The sequence below is a fragment of the Rhagoletis zephyria genome, unplaced genomic scaffold (assembly GCF_001687245.7).
Source record: "Rhagoletis zephyria isolate East Lansing unplaced genomic scaffold, Rhagoletis_zephyria_1.1 Rzeph_scaffold_00754, whole genome shotgun sequence".
Classification (NCBI taxonomy): domain Eukaryota; kingdom Metazoa; phylum Arthropoda; class Insecta; order Diptera; family Tephritidae; genus Rhagoletis; species Rhagoletis zephyria.
Window position 1 is genome coordinate 83991 of NW_016157838.1, and position 17161 is coordinate 101151.

General features: G+C 35.7%; 1 protein-coding gene across 1 annotated transcript in view; it reads right to left on the reverse strand.

Annotated features, from left to right (window-relative positions):
- Positions 1-4808: 4808 nt before the first annotated feature.
- The window catches only part of LOC108361392 (uncharacterized), a 37967-nt gene continuing 25614 nt past the window's right edge, over positions 4809-17161 (reverse strand). Inside the window, exon 7 of the mRNA XM_017614002.1 lies at positions 4809-4948. Within this exon, the coding sequence (XP_017469491.1) occupies positions 4809-4948 (140 nt within the window). The remainder of the gene's footprint in view (positions 4949-17161) is intronic.

Consider the following 17161-nt stretch of genomic DNA (forward strand, 5'->3'; position numbering starts at 1 on the left):
AACAACTTTTAGAACATTTCAATTATTACATTAAGCCCAACGAATTTCGAATTTAATGTTGTTTATGGTCATAAAGTCGAATTAAAAATTAATAATTGATTTAATATTTGAGAAAAAAATTTTTGAAATTGTGGTTGATTGTCTTTTACTTGACGTACTATTTTATTGGGGGGAAATCCTCGTCTGCCTCGTCCTGTTGTTATCATAGAAATGAAGGCACCTAGGTTATGCTTTCATCGATTCAACGACTCTGTTTCTGTGAGAAACTAGTGTAAACCACACTAGTAAACAGCCTTTTCGGTGATTTGATGGCTGCGGCCATCGATCCCTAACCTATCGATCATCCATTAAGACACTCGAGCAACTCATCTACTTTCACTAGTATGGTATGAAGATCTTTGACAGCGGTTATTTTTGATATACATTTCACCATTTTTACAGAGACCGAAAATAAGAGTTATTTTTTTCGATGTTATAAAAGTCCGCGTCAAAATATTGTCGTAGAAGAAAGTTATCAAGTTTTTATTTTTCGAACTTTTTCGGGAAAATTTCTATAATAACTGAAAAATCCGGCCTTTAATTTTTTTTAGTCTAGCAATAACGATTAAACTTGGCCAAATATTTTGTAAGGCCGAAATAAAAGTCCTTTCCTAATAACAAAAAAAAAAGCTTATTCAACCTAAACCAATTTGGTACCAATTAAAAATTTTCATGTTTGTGTAATGTTGTTGTTGCAACCAGTTCAATTTGAATTGTTTCGGCATTTTGTTTTGCTTCGTATTTGAATTTAAACTTTGTAATAAAGATAAATGTGATGATGCAGAAATAATTGATAAAAACGTAAACTAGCGGAACTATTTAGTTTTTTTCTATTTAAATATTAAAATAAAATAGTTTCAAGTTCAACTTTTCACGTTAATCTTACAGAGCTACATATATAGTAATGCATTTACTAAATTTTAGAAATTATGAAATAATATTTTAATTACCAGTAATAACCTCACTTCACGAAAAAAAAAAACAAAAATCCAATAGACGCACCGTTACACTTTTAATAGGATAATCGAAATCGCACAAGAAAACGTTTCTCTGCTACAGCTAACTGACTTGCGTCGACTAGCTAACTTATAAGCTGAATATTCTTTTATTAAATAGTAAAGAGATTGCCTTTACGCCAATTACCGCGGCACAAGCTTTCTTAGTATTGCAAACATGGTCTTATCGATGATTCGAAAAGTTGTAGCTCCTTATAATTTAATTTACTGAATCCTATCAGTGCGTCATCACATCAGACGAATTCACGTATTTTCATACTTCGTCAAATCTTGGCGACGAAATTCGATGATTTTAAGGCCCCTTTGACAGTGTATCCGTTTTCTATTATTTCGACTAGTACAGTTTGGTAGTACATATTTTGAAATTTTAGGAATTAAATCAAATAGATATTTATAGAAATACGGCTTCATCTCGCAAAGCATTCCTGCAGAATATTTAGACTGCAGCTGCCTCTCTCTGGCTGTAGGTTGCACGAGTTGTCGGAATCAAAATGGCAAACTTGCCAATTGCTTGTCACCAGGTGACAATCCACTTAAACCAACCAACCAACGGGCTTCATCTGGGATAGTAAATGGTTTAACAGACTTTACACTGACATTATGGATTAACATCGTTTAGAAGAATGTGCCTCCTTCTGGTACTCACAGAGGGAAAATCTGCCTCCGAGTGGAAGTACGAGTCATTCGTGCTCGCCTTCCTAACCTAACCTAACGTAACCTATAGAAATAATTTTAATGTTGTGGTACTTATCGTTCTTTAAACACATCGGTGTTTGTTCACACGGAAGTACTTGATAGGGAAGTGACATTTCAGCGAGTTTTGGTCACTTTTCTTTTGTTTAAATAATGAAAGTATTTTATGCCGGTCAAGTTAGATACACAAGGCTGGAAGTTGGTACGAATGTTGGCGAACGACANAAAAAAAAAATTCAAGGTCAAAGGTCAGACAAAGTGCTGTTTTTGCATTTTCAGCCAAACGGTTACGGTTATGACACTTTTATTCCAAAGAATTACCATTTATGTAATGGGGACTTCTTCACATTTCTTTTATAATGGTAGCTCTAAACCTTCGTATCAATTTTCAAAGCTTACAAATTTAACAAGTTTACACTTTTGCTCGTCTAACACTAATGCGCCAATTTGCAAGCCATTCTTCAACAAGAATTATATGTTCCTCCGAAATTTTCGAAGCCCTTTTAGGACATTTAGAGGACTTACTTACCGTGGATGGAAGAATTTTCTCACTCGTAGGTGATATCTGACGTGTAAATAGTATACAACCCAGCCCAAGCACACTACCTTGAGGAGCAACGGCCTTTATTCATGTCCTTAGAAATGAAGTAAGATCTTTCTAAAAACTATCTTAAAAGTAGTGGTAATGCAACACTTGGTAGCTCTTAGCATTTTCGGCCACTATACAATCATCACCTTGCGATTTCTTGGCTGATTTACAATAGTTTTTACTTCTGAAGTGTATAGTGTAAATCTGGGCCCAAATCGCGGCATTCGTTATCGAATGATTACTCGTTTCAAATCGAATCGAATAAATTTACCGCTTTTTCCCAGAAATCAAATTCGATACGAGTTACGTTCGATATCGAATGCCACGATTCAAGCAATGATTTAAAAAAAAATTGAGAAAATTCAACAAAGTTTTCAAATTTGCTGAAGATTCTTCGAACTGTATGCAGTTTTGTAGCCAATTCATTTTTAGTACAAAAAGTGCAAGTTTAAAGTGAGATAGCACTTAGTGTTGATTTTTCAATAACAGAATTGTCGCACATTCTTGTATTAAGAAAATGCGCAACAAAGTCAACAAAACAACATTTCAAACTTGCACTTTATTGTACTAAGTTTTAATGGGCTACAAAAGTGCATGGCTATAATTTTGTTCTGAATTAAATTGTGTTGTTGCTTGAAATTCGTCGTTTTTGAATTTCTTGAAAGACTGAAATTTTGACTTGCATGATTTTCGTTGGATAGTAAGCTAACCTTTTATAAAAAAAAAAAATAATAAACATTAAATAAACAAAATAATAAAAGCTTGTCAAAACTTGTTAAAATTTCGCGTACCTATTTATATTTTCGCCACTGTACTTTGATCTTTATAATGACATGGACATAGTGAAACGCTTGGACACGGCGTACTTATATCGCTCTTAAGACTGGTTTTCATTATGTCATATTTTGTCAACAAATTTTGGCAACAATTTGGCGACACAACTTCATCTCCTTTTCATACATTTCCCGAGTATATTATGGGCCAACAGCAGGCAGGTAGTCTATTTAACAGCACACGTACACGACTGAAAACCTATTCTGATCTAAGTCAATCGATAAACCGTTTTTTTTTTTTTAGTTCCTTTGACAACGTGTTTTCACTTATTTGTCGACAAATGCCACTGACTTTGCATATGTTAATGCTACTTTTCTGGTTCCACCTAATATATGGTACATACGAGTAGATACAGTAGATAGTAGATGATGATATTTCGGTGAAAATGTTCCTCCAGCAGTTGAACCTTGAGTGCAGAATGAAGGCAAGGGCGTTCATGAAGGCAATGGAGAGCACTTAGTGGCGTCAACGGCTAGCGCAAATTTGCAGAGGAGAAGAAATCGGCGTATTTTTTTTTTTTTTTTAGCTCGCTGGAGCCGACAAACTATTGTAACACCAAATAAAAAACTGAGAAAATTACTTGCGGTTACATAGAAGGAAGAGTAAAGCCCTAAAAGCATGCCGTTCATAGTGTTTATTGGCTACTAGAATTGGTCGAAAATATAAAACGACTCCGTTAAGACTTGGAATTCCATCTTCAATAAATTCATTTTATTTACCTTTAAAACAAACTTTTGGAAAACATATATTTAATACTTGCGCCGGGTATTTAATGTTCGGCTCCGCCCGAACTTAGACTTTCTTACTTGTTATATTCTTTAATTTTATAAATCAATAATTCCACACCCTTCTGCGGCCAAGTGTGGGAATATTTTCGGATTTCTTCTACTATCCAAAAAATGCATAATATTTAAGTGGTAAATATTTTCATTATGAAAACTGCTTTGTGGTAGACGTCGAATCCTGTTTTTTTTTGCTAGCAATTTGCCAGAGAAACGACAAAGCCAAACAAACCGATTGCAACAACAAACACCACATAAAAGCACAGCAACAGCGTACAATAACACTACGCATAATAACAATAACAATAATGCCAGGAAAATTCAAGAAGAGCAAATACTCGGCGACCGTAATTGTTGAAGGCTGCACAAAATCATATCCTTTCCGGCCGTCATTTACGGCTTATGACACCAAAGCATTTAATGCGTGCGTGTGTGTGTGTGTGTGTGTGTGTGTGTGTAGCTCCTCAAATTTCCGACGAATTTTTGAATTGAATGAAGGGGAGTGATTGCAAAGGCGCAGCGGAGGGTTGACGGCAGCGCTAAAAATTCGAAGATTGTGCGTGAATTTCAATTGTCGCTGCACCGGTGTGCTACAACACACGACAGTAGCAGTGCATATTCGTGCCAAATTACTCCAGTGGGAATGAAGCGGCTGCTTTTAATACGCACGAGCAACGACGAACCCAACGAAACCACTGGCCTTTTGATCTGTGGGTGTAGAAAAAGAGCAATCCTGTCCGGCGATGGTAGCGCATTGGCGTTGATTGCACTTGATGCTGCTGTTTGGATTGTGCTGGTGCGTGTGCAAAGCTGAAGCGTGGAAGCGTGGTGAAGGCGGTGTGTATTTGAAGTCGATTACTGTTGAGGCTTTGGCGGCTGCTGCTGTACCTCGGCTGCCTTGGCTGTGGCAATTGAGACATTTTGCCAAGCAATTTGCGTGGCGGCACTCGGATTGAATACAATTGGATTGGTGCATGTTGTTGCTCGCTGTGAGCCTGCTGAGCGAGCGCGTTCATTGATTAGTCGATTGCCTTTTTACGGCGTTGCCGCTTTTAATGGGTAGCGCCCGCGCGCGTGAGACAAGTGTGTGTCAGGCGTGAGGCTCGTAACAAGAGGGCAAGTGCTATCTATGTAGTGTTATGTAGCAGAGGGTGGTAATGACTGCCTGCTGTGCGATATTGGAAATTATTATTGCGGTTGAAATTATTTGCGTTACGCGTTAGTGATGTGGATTCATTTCAACAAAACGTATTTAAGGATATACATTTTTTTATAATTTTTTCGTAAAATATATGGCAACCCTACACAAATGGCAAAAAACGCATATTCTTCGAGGAGCTGGTAGCTTGAAGTTTTAAATTATCTGACGACACTAGCATTTTTTAGCCACTAAAAGCTCGGAGAGCTCTACTATTCTCTTAAAAAGACCTTTAAAGTTAATAACTTTTCAGCTCCATAATTTTCTTTCATGCAACGGTAAAATTTGTGCATGAGTCAAGATCACAAAAAGTAAACGCTTATGTGCAGTTATCACAATCCTGCTCAGAAAAATCATTTTGCCAAAAAAAAAAAGTCTTAAAATATTTGGCAACCCTAGAAAGTATTAAAAACATCAATGGAACTTTCTTTCTGTACTTTTCAGTTTAAAATAATAAATATCTTACTGCGCTAGAATATTCCAATACTTAAATTATAAATTATGGCACTAAAATGTTTTAAGAATTAAAAAAAATGCATTAATTTTCAGCAGAATAAATTTCATATATGCAATTGTTATATTTATGCCTCAACGTATGTAAATTCTACACAAAATAATCATAAAAAAATGTTTTTTCAAAACTTTGTCATTTTGAATTTTTTTGGTTGTTATTTTCATTTTTTCCGATAATTTTAACCGNTATTTATGCCTCAACGTATGTAAATTCTACACAAAATAATCATAAAAAAAATGTTTTTTCAAAACTTTGTCATTTTGAATTTTTTTGGTTGTTATTTTCATTTTTTCCGATAATTTTAACCGCCCCCCCCCACAAAAAGTAACAGTTAATTTGATCATGAAAATATAAATCCAATTTTAACGGCTAAATTATGATTATTATTACAACATATAGATCATAGCCATTACGATCCCTGCTTTTAATAACTAATAGCTTTCATTGATCATCTGTCAATTTCTTAAATAAAAAATTTAATTCAAAAATTTACATTTTTACAAACTTTTACAGTTGAGATTTTTTATAGTTCTACAGCTTTAAAAACATCGCAGCAAAAACGGTCCGAATTCGGTTAATATTTAAAAAAAATTCAACCGTTTTCGTAAAAAAAAATTAATTTATCTCAAAACGAAAAATATATATTTCTTAATATGGCAATTGTACCTAAGCAAATGTCTTTCGAAGTCTTGAATTACATACTAAAGGCGGATTTTTTTGTTTGAATTTATTAAAAAAAAAATTAAAAATTTTAAATTTTCAAAAATTTTAAATTTGTTCAGCTTAATAGTCTCAAACGTTACATTTAGACTCTTCGACTGTTAGTTGTGGTTAGAAAATCAAACTTTTAACTTCGATAAATAAAGAAATACGAACACTGTTCTTAAAAAAAAAATTATTTTAAAATAAAGCGAAAAACGTATCCATAATAGAAAAGAAGCAACTCAAATGTCTTATTTAATCAAAGAAAATTTAGTTTTCGACCGAGAAATATATGGCAACCTTGAGAATATCTTTAGATCCACTAGACGAGATTATTATTTCCTTAACATTACAGGATTTTGTTAAACTTAAATTTTATATTTAATAAAAATGACAATTTCACTCTATGTCAAGAGACGAAATTTTTATTTTCCTAAGAGTGCAGCGTTAAGCTTTGCATTTAAAATAAATAAATATAATAAATATGGCAGCTCTGTTAACATCTTTAGGTACACAAGATGAGATTACTATTCTCTTAACACTGTGGGTTTTAGCTTCGAATTAAAATATACAAAAATCCATAGCAACCCAATTTATTAAAACTAAAATTCAATGAATTGATAAAAAGGTACAACTTTTTAAGAATTTCAGACCGAAATTTCGTCATTCGCTGTCAAATTTGGTATCGAGGCAAGGCAGTGTCATCATCGTGCGGCTTTAATGTCGTTAAAATTTTGAATAATGCAAGTTTAAATTTTTCAATAAAATTATATGGCAACCCTATTAATTGAACACAAAATTTTTCACAACCACAAATCAGGAAATGTATCTTTTATGATTATGAATGTGTTGATTACTAGGTGCTTATAAAACATTAGGCAACACTGCTAGAAATTTTTTGGATTTTAAATACCACAAAACAAAAGTTTGGCAACTCAGTTATGAAAATTAAATTTTTATAGTATAAAAACCAGGAGTTTAATTTATACATTTTCATACGCTTTGGAAAAAATAACAAAAAAAGTAGTAGATGGCAACCCTAGTAAAGGAAATAAGGAATCCATGAATGTTTTTGTTTAACGAGTTCAAAGTACCTTATCCTAGTTTCCTTCAAAATTTTGCACAGCAACAACCCGAATACTTGCTACGGCCACAAAATTTCCATTCCACCCAACACCAACATCACATTCGGGGTTGAATTTAATTTTCGTAATGATGAGATTCGTCCTTTTCTAATAGCTTAGCGCCGCGCACAGCGTATGTAGCTTTTGCAATAGTAGTTGTGGTTGTTGTTGTTATTTTTTTCTTTTGTCATTTATTAGCCTGCTGTTTTCGCTGGTTTCAAGTGGCTGTGAGCAAAAACACTCCACCACCCGACAATGAGGACGACAGACAACGAGAACAACGACGACAAAGACCACGCACTTGAAATTGTCAGCAGGTGCTTTGCAACAACACAACTTGTTTTACTTACTTACAATAACAACAATCGGCAGTAAGGCAACAAAAATGACAAAATCAACGTTTATGCAACATTAAAAGGACAACAACTAAGCAATTTAATTCAATTGCATTTGGTCTGCGAGGGATTGATTATGTTGTTGAAAGCCATTTGCTGAGATCGCCACTAAAATTAACTGTGTGGCAAAGTGACAACGTGCTCTGTATCTGCTGATGCTTTGGCGATTGGTGATGATATTCGGTAGAGTAGTCATTAAGCTGTGACTGGGGTCATCGGTTAGTTAATGTGTACATTGTTTTTGCATTTGGTCAAAGCAATAAAAATGCAATTATCGAAGAACTAAAGTGGAAACGGATTTCATTTAGAACTTAGATTTAGGGGAAGCTCTTTTTTGTTCTATATTATTATAAAATAAAGGCAACATTTTATCGCAGCTAGCCTAGTATGGAGGCGATAGGCTAATGGTAGTCTCGGCTAATTAGTTAGTTCACCACCTAAATAGTGAAGCGTTAGCGACAGCACATTTTCTAGGTCCTCCGACGTCGAGTTTGGTATCGACAGCCACTCCCTGACCGGCTATATGAAATCCGTCGGCGGTTTAAGTCCAGGATCTAAAGACTTTACCCTTCTGAAGGTTGAGATACAAGGGACTAGATATTCGTATTGCGATGCCCTTATTTTCATCTAAACAACTAAGAAAGTATGGTTCGTCTTTGTGATGACCAGCAGAAGATTTTTTGGACTCTAACCCCATAAGTCTTTAAGCCACCACGATCTTTCGCCGACGCAAGAACACCTTCAAAGGAAACAGTATACATATACGTTGTCTATCTCCTCGAAGGAAATAACACTTACAAATGTAAAGCGTATTTAACAGTAGACGGTGGCATTTTTACTGCAAAGACTTAACGATTCTACCCCTCGCCGGTCGTTATAGCATCTAAAGATATTGTTATAAGAGTATCCTAACCTTGCGGACCTTCTAGGTTTAAGAGCCTTAACAAGCAATGTGATGTTCGAACGTCTGGCGATGGGAAAAGTTAATGTGTGTAAATATCCAGCGGCAGACACTTCAGGGCTTTAGGCGTAGTATTGGATCCTATTGAATGGATTCCAGTTGCACCTATCCGGCAAGTTACCTATTTGTACCCAGAGTTTTGGGGTGTGCATCTGAAGAAGCTGCTTCAAACGTTTACGGTCTGCCTAGAAAAAGATCAGAAGCGGAAGAAGTACTATCAGGTCGATCGGTTTTCGAGGACATCCAATCTAGGTGGTTTGTCCAGCCATAACAGTCTGCTCAGAGAGTACTCTGGCGCAATAAGATCATATAGAATTCCCAATTCGTCAGTGGGCTCCAAGCTCAAATTGCAGCCCAAATAGATTTAGTTCGTTCGTGCTAATATTTAGGGGAAAATTCAAAGATTACATGAGTTTTTCAGGGCTCAAAAACTGAACTGTGCCATTTATGTTAGTATGTAGGTTATCGAATACACCGACGGCTTTGAACTGGGCAACAGGGTCAGCGGCGATGCCCAACTCGCACTAAAATATCATACAGTCTTCTATATGTAATAAAACGCGACTCATACGGGTAGATTGGAGCATAAAACGATCGGAGCAACACCTCACATCGCTACCGGGAGACAAACAGAAAGCCTTGCGGCTCCCCTCTACGAACTTAAGGCGTCTGCTGTAGGAATCTTTCGTGCTTTGTAGGAGAAGAAAGGAATTTTTGGATCAAATAGTACGGGGTATCTACCATTTAATACATAACTGTGTATAGGCTGGGTCTATTATTCTATAAAAAAGTTGGCAGTTAAACAATCTTCCATGCCCAATTTAGAAAGGCAGCTCTAGTAAGGCACCAAGTGTGGAACACAGGCGTTTCGAAAACTTCAGAAGATGTTAGTGTCTACATATTAGAAAATACCAGAACAATTTTTAGGCGGAGATCTATGGTATTAGCGAAGCGAAGTGAAGCAGGAGCTTTCACAATAAGAGACGCTTGACTTAACAGCCAGCGGCATGGGCGTANCCCAGAGTTTTGCGGTGTGCATCTGAAGAAGCTGCTTCAAACGTTTACGGTCTGCCTAGAAAAAGATCAGAAGCGGAAGAAGTACTATCAGGTCGATCGGTTTTCGAGGACATCCAATCTAGGTGGTTTGTCCAGCCATAACAGTCTGCTCAGAGAGTATTCTGGCGCAATAAGATCATATAGAATTCCCAATTCGTCAGTGGGCTCCAAGCTCAAATTGCAGCCCAGATAGATTTAGTTCGTTCGTGCTAATATTTAGGGGAAAATTCAAAGATTCCATGAGTTTTTCAGGGCTCAAAAACTGAACTGTGCCATTTATGTTAGTATGTAGGTTATCGAATACACCGACGGCTTTGAACTGGGCAACAGGGTCAGCGGCGATGCCCAACTCGCACTAAAATATCATACAGTCTTCTATATGTAATAAAACGCGACTCATGCGGGTAGATTGGAGCATAAAACGATCGGAGCAACACCTCACATCGCTACCGGGAGACAAACAGAAAGCCTTGCGGCTCCCCTCTACGAACTTAAGGCGTCTGCTGTAGGAATCTTTCGTGCTTTGTAGGAGAAGAAAGGAATTTTTGGATCAAATAGTACGGGGTATCTACCATTTAATACATAACTGTGTATAGGCTGGGTCTATTATTCTATAAAAAAGTTGGCAGTTAAACAATCTTCCATGCCCAATTTAGAAAGGCAGCTCTAGTAAGGCACCAAGTGTGGAACACAGGCGTTTCGAAAACTTCAGAAGATGTTAGTGTCTACATATTAGAAAATACCAGAACAATTTTTAGGCGGAGATCTATGGTATTAGCGAAGCGAAGTGAAGCAGGAGCTTTCACAATAAGAGACGCTTGACTTAACAGCCAGCGGCATGGGCGTAGCTAGGTAGGGGAGGGGGGCCCGGGCCCCCCTAACTTTCAAATTTTTGCCTAGATATTCAAAAATAGTACCACGAAATGCTTGCTTGATAATTTCGCCTGGCTGCAGTCGACAATGGGCAAAAATTGATTGAACGGAAACTATAAATACATTTATAGTTCAATTGTTTATTACTTTGTATTTAGGTTTGTGTCTTTTCTAAGCGTACAACGAAAGTTTTGTATCACAGAACCAATCTGAGATTATTGATAAAACTATAGACCGGTTGGGTGAACAGCCAAGACGTTTACTTCTTAAGTGTGACAAAACAAAATCAAGTAATATATTTAGCATAAATAAATATAAATCAAAACAGACGGCCAATGGATTCGGACACCTGCTGTGAGAGAGCACTCTTCAACAAACCGACTTGCGCGAGCAGTGGAACCACATTTCCCGCTCATTACTGGTACGATGAGGAGTGTGAGAAAATGCTTGAAATGCTGGCCGACAGAAAAAACACCCGAAATTTTTAGCAGAGAGTTGAGCGACTTACGGAAGGTTTCAAGACTCTTGTGGGAACAACGATGGTGACCTAGTGACCGATGTCCAGAACATACTCAGATTATGTAGGGAACACTTTACGACCCTTTTGAATGGCAGAAGCACTGAAAGAAGTGGAGAAGACGAACCCGAGGTCCCACTCGATGACGATGGAGTCGATATCCCAGCGCCTGACTATGACGAAAAGTGCCAAAGCTGCTTGAGCTGNTCACTCATCATGCCCGTGCTGGTATATGGCGTATTAAAATACAGCGGCTCAACTGGCTTGACCATGTCGTTCGAATGGACACCGACGCCCCAGCTCTGAAAGTATTCTGGCTTCACTTGGCATTTCTAATTGGCGTCAGTTGGTCAAAATCGCTTTGGCGGTTACAGCACCAAATAAGAAGAAGAGGAAGATAATAGATCTATAACCTTATCAGTCACACAGTGTTATAATCCCGACGAAATCCTTGACGGCGGTACCGGGAGGGGAACGGTACATGACGGTAGGAATTTTAGTTTGGGTTAAAGTCTCACACGGACGGGGTTAGGCTTTCGATGCTTCCGCCTCGTAAAATAAACATGCTCAGTAAAAGGTTAAAAATTTAAATCGACGAATAGTTTTATATCAACTTTTGTGAACTTCTGTTTATTTGTTTTTTGTACAACATATTTACCTTTACTAGTTACAATAATTTTAAGCTATAATAAACACTGTTTTAGTAAGTTATTGGTTTTGAATTTTTTATTTTGTATGTAAACTCAGCGTGGAAAAAGTACATATATAGGTACATATTCACTCTGACAAAAAACATTTTGAACTTTTGAATTAGAAATTTTTCCGCTCGTTGCGTGTAAATGTAAACATCGATGTAATGAAAAAGCAATCGTTGGGCTCTTATTCTAAACTCCAATTAAACAAAAAAAACGACAATCTAAGAGAGTGGATGGCGGGCGTGGTTGCGCACGATTAAGTGTAAGATAAGACTGAGGCTGAGATTGAGATTAAGATTACGATTATGATTAAGATTAAGGCGAAGATTGAGATAGAGTTTGAGATGGAAATTAAGATTAAGACTAAAATTGACACTAAATTAGATTAAGATTTAGATTGAAATTAAGAAGATCATGACCAAGATTAAAATTAGGATTAAGACTAACATTAAGTTCAAGATTAAGAGATTGAGATTAAGATTAAGATCATGATTAAGATTATGACTGATATTAAGATTAAGACTAAGATTAAGATTGAGATTAGGAATTTGCGATAGAGATTAAGATTAGGATTAGGATTAAGATTATGATTATGAATAAGATTATAATTAAGATTAGGATTAGGAAGATTATGATTAAGATTAAGATTAGGATTAATATTAAGATTAAGATTAAGTTTACGATTAAGGTTATGATTAGAACTAAGATTATGATTACGGTTGTGGTTAATATTAAGACAAGATTAGGATTATGATTAAGATTGTGGTTAAGATTTAATTTAGTATTAAGATAAAGATGAAGTTTGAGATAAAGATTAAGATTATGATTAAAATTACGATTATGATTACAATTAAGACTAAGATTATGATTAAAATTAAAATTAGAATTATGATTAAGACTGAGAAAAAGATTATGATTAATTTTAGGATTATGATTAAGGTTGATAGTGATATTAAGGTTAAGATCAATATTAAGTTTAAGCAATAAGATTAAGGTTGAGTTTGAATTCAAGGGTAGATTATGACTAAGATTATAATTGAGGTTAGGATTAAGATTATGATTATGATTCAGATTAAGATTCAGATTGAGATTGAGATTAAAATTATGATTAAGATTAAGGTTTGGATTGTGATTAAGATTGTGTTAAAGATTAAGATTATGATTAAAATTAAGATTAAGGTTATGATTAAAGTTAATAAATTAATTAAAATTATGTTTAAGATTAAGATTAGGATTAAGATTGAGATTGAGGTTAAGATTAAGATAATTGTGAGCTATACACGTAACAGGATGAAACAGTTTCACTTAAGTCGTATGAGGTATTCACACACAACNAAAAAGCTCAGCAGCTCAGCGCGGTCGTAGTGGAGCAATCTGCTTAGCTGGTCCTTGTTACTAATTTATGATATTTACGTGATTTACGACAATAAATTAGTTGGACGCAAAGGTATACTGCTAACCGCTGGACGCTTAAGAATATCTAATATATCAAGAAGTCATAAGATATTTAACATTTTAATTGAATTGGGAAAAGTGAAAGTGATCAAGAAAATTTAATTCATTAATACGTTTTTGCGCAGTTGGTAGAGTATGTACTTAGTGTGAACGTTGGTAATCTTAAGAAGGATAAATAAAAGTATACATACACGAGGTACGACCAGAGGGTTGGCAAGTGTACTGGGACCGCACCGTAGGAAATGTTTTTTCGATATATTGGCAACACTGATGCGTAGCCTGACTCCTCTCCTTCAAAATGAACCCAATTCGGGATTAGTACTTATTTATGTTGAAAATTCTTGAGCCAGGAGCATCTCTTGCGAAAAATGTCGATCCAACCTCCCGCCAAATGCGAAATCCGCGAAGTCATTCGCTATCTCGTTGTGCAGGCAAAACTACAGTTGAGATTTTTTAATGAGGTTAAACCTGTTTATGGGAATGGTGGGCGGGCAGGCTGGCAAATGGAAATTGCCTGCTGCACGGAAATACCGGATCTCACACGGCCAACGCCACAAAGCAACTCCTTGGCGCGTTTGGATGGAACGTTTCGTACCACGCCACGCATTTGCGTAACCCGCCGGCTTCAGATAGCACTTTGTTTACTTCCCTAAAAGTTCACATGGGGGAAAAAGATTTTCAACAGACGAGAAGGTGACGGGGGTGGTGGAGAAGTGGGCAAAGGAGAAGGTGAGGCTGGATAATCACAAGCTGGCTATAGATAAATCCAAGCCTGATGTAGATGATACTGCGGATCTAAGTTTTAGAAAAGTTTTAACCAACCCACTGCGGAAATTTTGGAAATTGAAGTATTTGCTTGAAGAAAAAGTCTTTTTAGAACGAGTGCTGAGGTTATCCCATCGATCAAGCATGCAGCATTAAAAAGCCTAAAACCATGTCAAACGGTTTCAGTTTCAGTTTTGCTATTTTATCGATATCGATTAACAGCCCGTTTCGGGGCGAGTTGTAATAAGACAAATCCAACAAAGTTGAGTTAAGGACCCATGGAAGGCCAGCAGCAGGTCCGGTTATAAGCGGGCGGATATCTAGGGGCAACCCTAACTTCCTTTACAAGTATCTTCCTTTTATTTTTATGGTCCAGGACATGAAGGCAAAGCTTAAACTACTATAAACTTTTATTTTTCTGAGGTTATGATTTGTAAGTATTCAACTGGAATACCCAATCGCTTAATGCGGAAGGGTGCCTTGTTTGGTTGTTTGATATTCTCATTAGATTACCCTCAGCCAAGAAGTACGATGGATGGACAAGTTGTGAAAGCCTTTGGCATCTAGCATAGCTGCAAAGTAAAGAAATACAAATTTGGGTCGGTTCGTGGTACGAGAGAGACTGTTGGTTGTGAACTAGGGACCTTTGTTCATACAGAAGTTTATACTTCATCACTAAATACCCGCTAATGAGCTGTGGTTGATTGGCTTCCAAATCCATGAATGGTTTCTGATATGTAAAAAGCAGAGAGATCAAATCGATCATAGTACAAGATTTGATCTAACATAGACCCAGACTACTATTTTTTAGAGCCAGGATTTACGCTCTCTCATCAAACAGGGTAAAAAAATTTAATTAGTACATATAGACCTTTATCTTATCGGAAACATTGGTATTAATCATTGCTCTAAGCTGGATACAAAACTAAGCCGGAAGGTCAACTATGGATGAACATAAACTATATTTTTAATTTAGTACCTCCTCATATGTCCTGATAAAGCAGTGGTTTTTATTCGGTAGTGGCCAGTAGTGATCTCCATCTAATCATTGTCGTCAGCATCAACAAACGGTAGGCCAAGAAAACGTGCTTTTTCTACTGGGTCCGACCAAAGGAATAGAGGTGTTAGCTGAGTGGGCAGCAGAAGAAGTGATTGGTGTTCTGGGGAAGCCTTCACAATCCGCTTTATTGGTGGCGAGTATGGATAAATAAATGTTTTGTCGACTGCAGTATCCAAACCTTAATTGTGCCAGAGTTACACGGGTCACTCGCGGCAGGTAAACCTTTTCCTTTGCGATGGCTGTTCCTTGGGCTCCAATAACAGCATCTCTGACAGAGCCTCTGACGCTAGTAAAGGACTATCTCTGAATGTAGTTTATGGTTTTTTGGAATACCGTCGGGTCTAGCGTTTGGGCAACGCCTAACCAAACTGGCAAAGTCTACCGAACCCATATTTTTTACGCCAAGAGATCTTTAAAGTTTCAATGATTTCAGTTTAGCCCGACTGATATAATTAGGAGTCACAGCTGCAAATTTCTAGGTTCTCAACTATTGAAAACATTCGAAGGTTAGAAAATGTGAGTATGTACTATTTATGTATGAGACACGAATGAGTGATCTAGGTAGCTAAGGTACCTTCTCCGAGCATTAGGAAAGCACGACGTTGAAATTTAGGTTTTCTGAAGGTAATATATCTTAAATACAATCTATTTTTGTGTGTTTCAGATATAATAAATTAGTCAAAAGTAGTACACATTTTTGCAAGATAATTAAAAAAAAAACAGTTTTTTTGCAGAACGTAGGGGTGCCTATTTACATGTTTCGTCATGTCTTCGGCATTTATGTATAATATATCGATGTTCTTGCCATTGACCACACCTTACGTCAATAAATTAACAGTGCAATTCTGGCAATTGTTTTTCAACTCAAAATAGTTTTTCGAAAGACAAAAGTCTTTGGTAAAAAAATTTCAACTCGGGCAACTATTTTTAAAGCTATTTTCTGTCTTTTGAAAGGGTACTTAAAAGATCTGCAATAAGTTTTCTAATAAATAAATAAATCAAAAAAAAATTTTCTTTTTAAAATAAAAACTAAGTTAAAGAAAACAAAAATTAAATAAGAGTCTATAAATCAAATTAAACTAAAAAAAAATTTTTTTTCTTTTAAACAATAAAATCTAAAAATTGAAAAAAGTTAAATTAAAAACGAAAACAAATTTAATTTAAAAAAAAAAAACAAAAAATAAAACAAATTCCTAAAAACTATATAACATTTAAACAAAATATTATTTCTTTTAAAACAATAAAACCTAAAAATTAAAAGTAAATTAAATTAAAAAAAGAAAAACAAGTTTATAAAAATTCCGTTAAATAGTTAAAAAACATATATTTTTTCAACACCATATAATATAAAAATTAAAAGAAAACGAAATTTAAAAAATAATTATTAAATTATTTAAAGGATAAAAAATAAAAATAATTTTCTAAAAACTAAATGTAACTGAAAAAATATTAATTTATGTATGTATATTTCCTTTTTTAAAACAATAACATCTAAAAATCTTAACAAAATTAAATTTAACAATTACGAAAGTCTAAGTTCGGACGGAGCCGAACATTAAATACCCGGATCAAATATTAAATACATATATGTTTTTTCACCTTTCCGAAACCTACCGCTAGATGGTAAGCCGGGGTGTATCAATTTTGAGTAAATTAGCGTCCTTCAATTTCGAAATATTGAAGTTTCAAGCATTTCTGAAATTTACCGTTATATGACAATTTATTCAAAATTGATGCTTGCAACAATTCTTTACCAGGAAATACGTTTATGGTAAAATTTTGGAAAATGGGCGTTCTACCAATTAGTACCAAACTCGGTATGGTTATTGTGCTTGCCACATGAAAGCAAAGCATTGAAAATTATTGAAATCGGACTAAAATTACGGCCGCTTT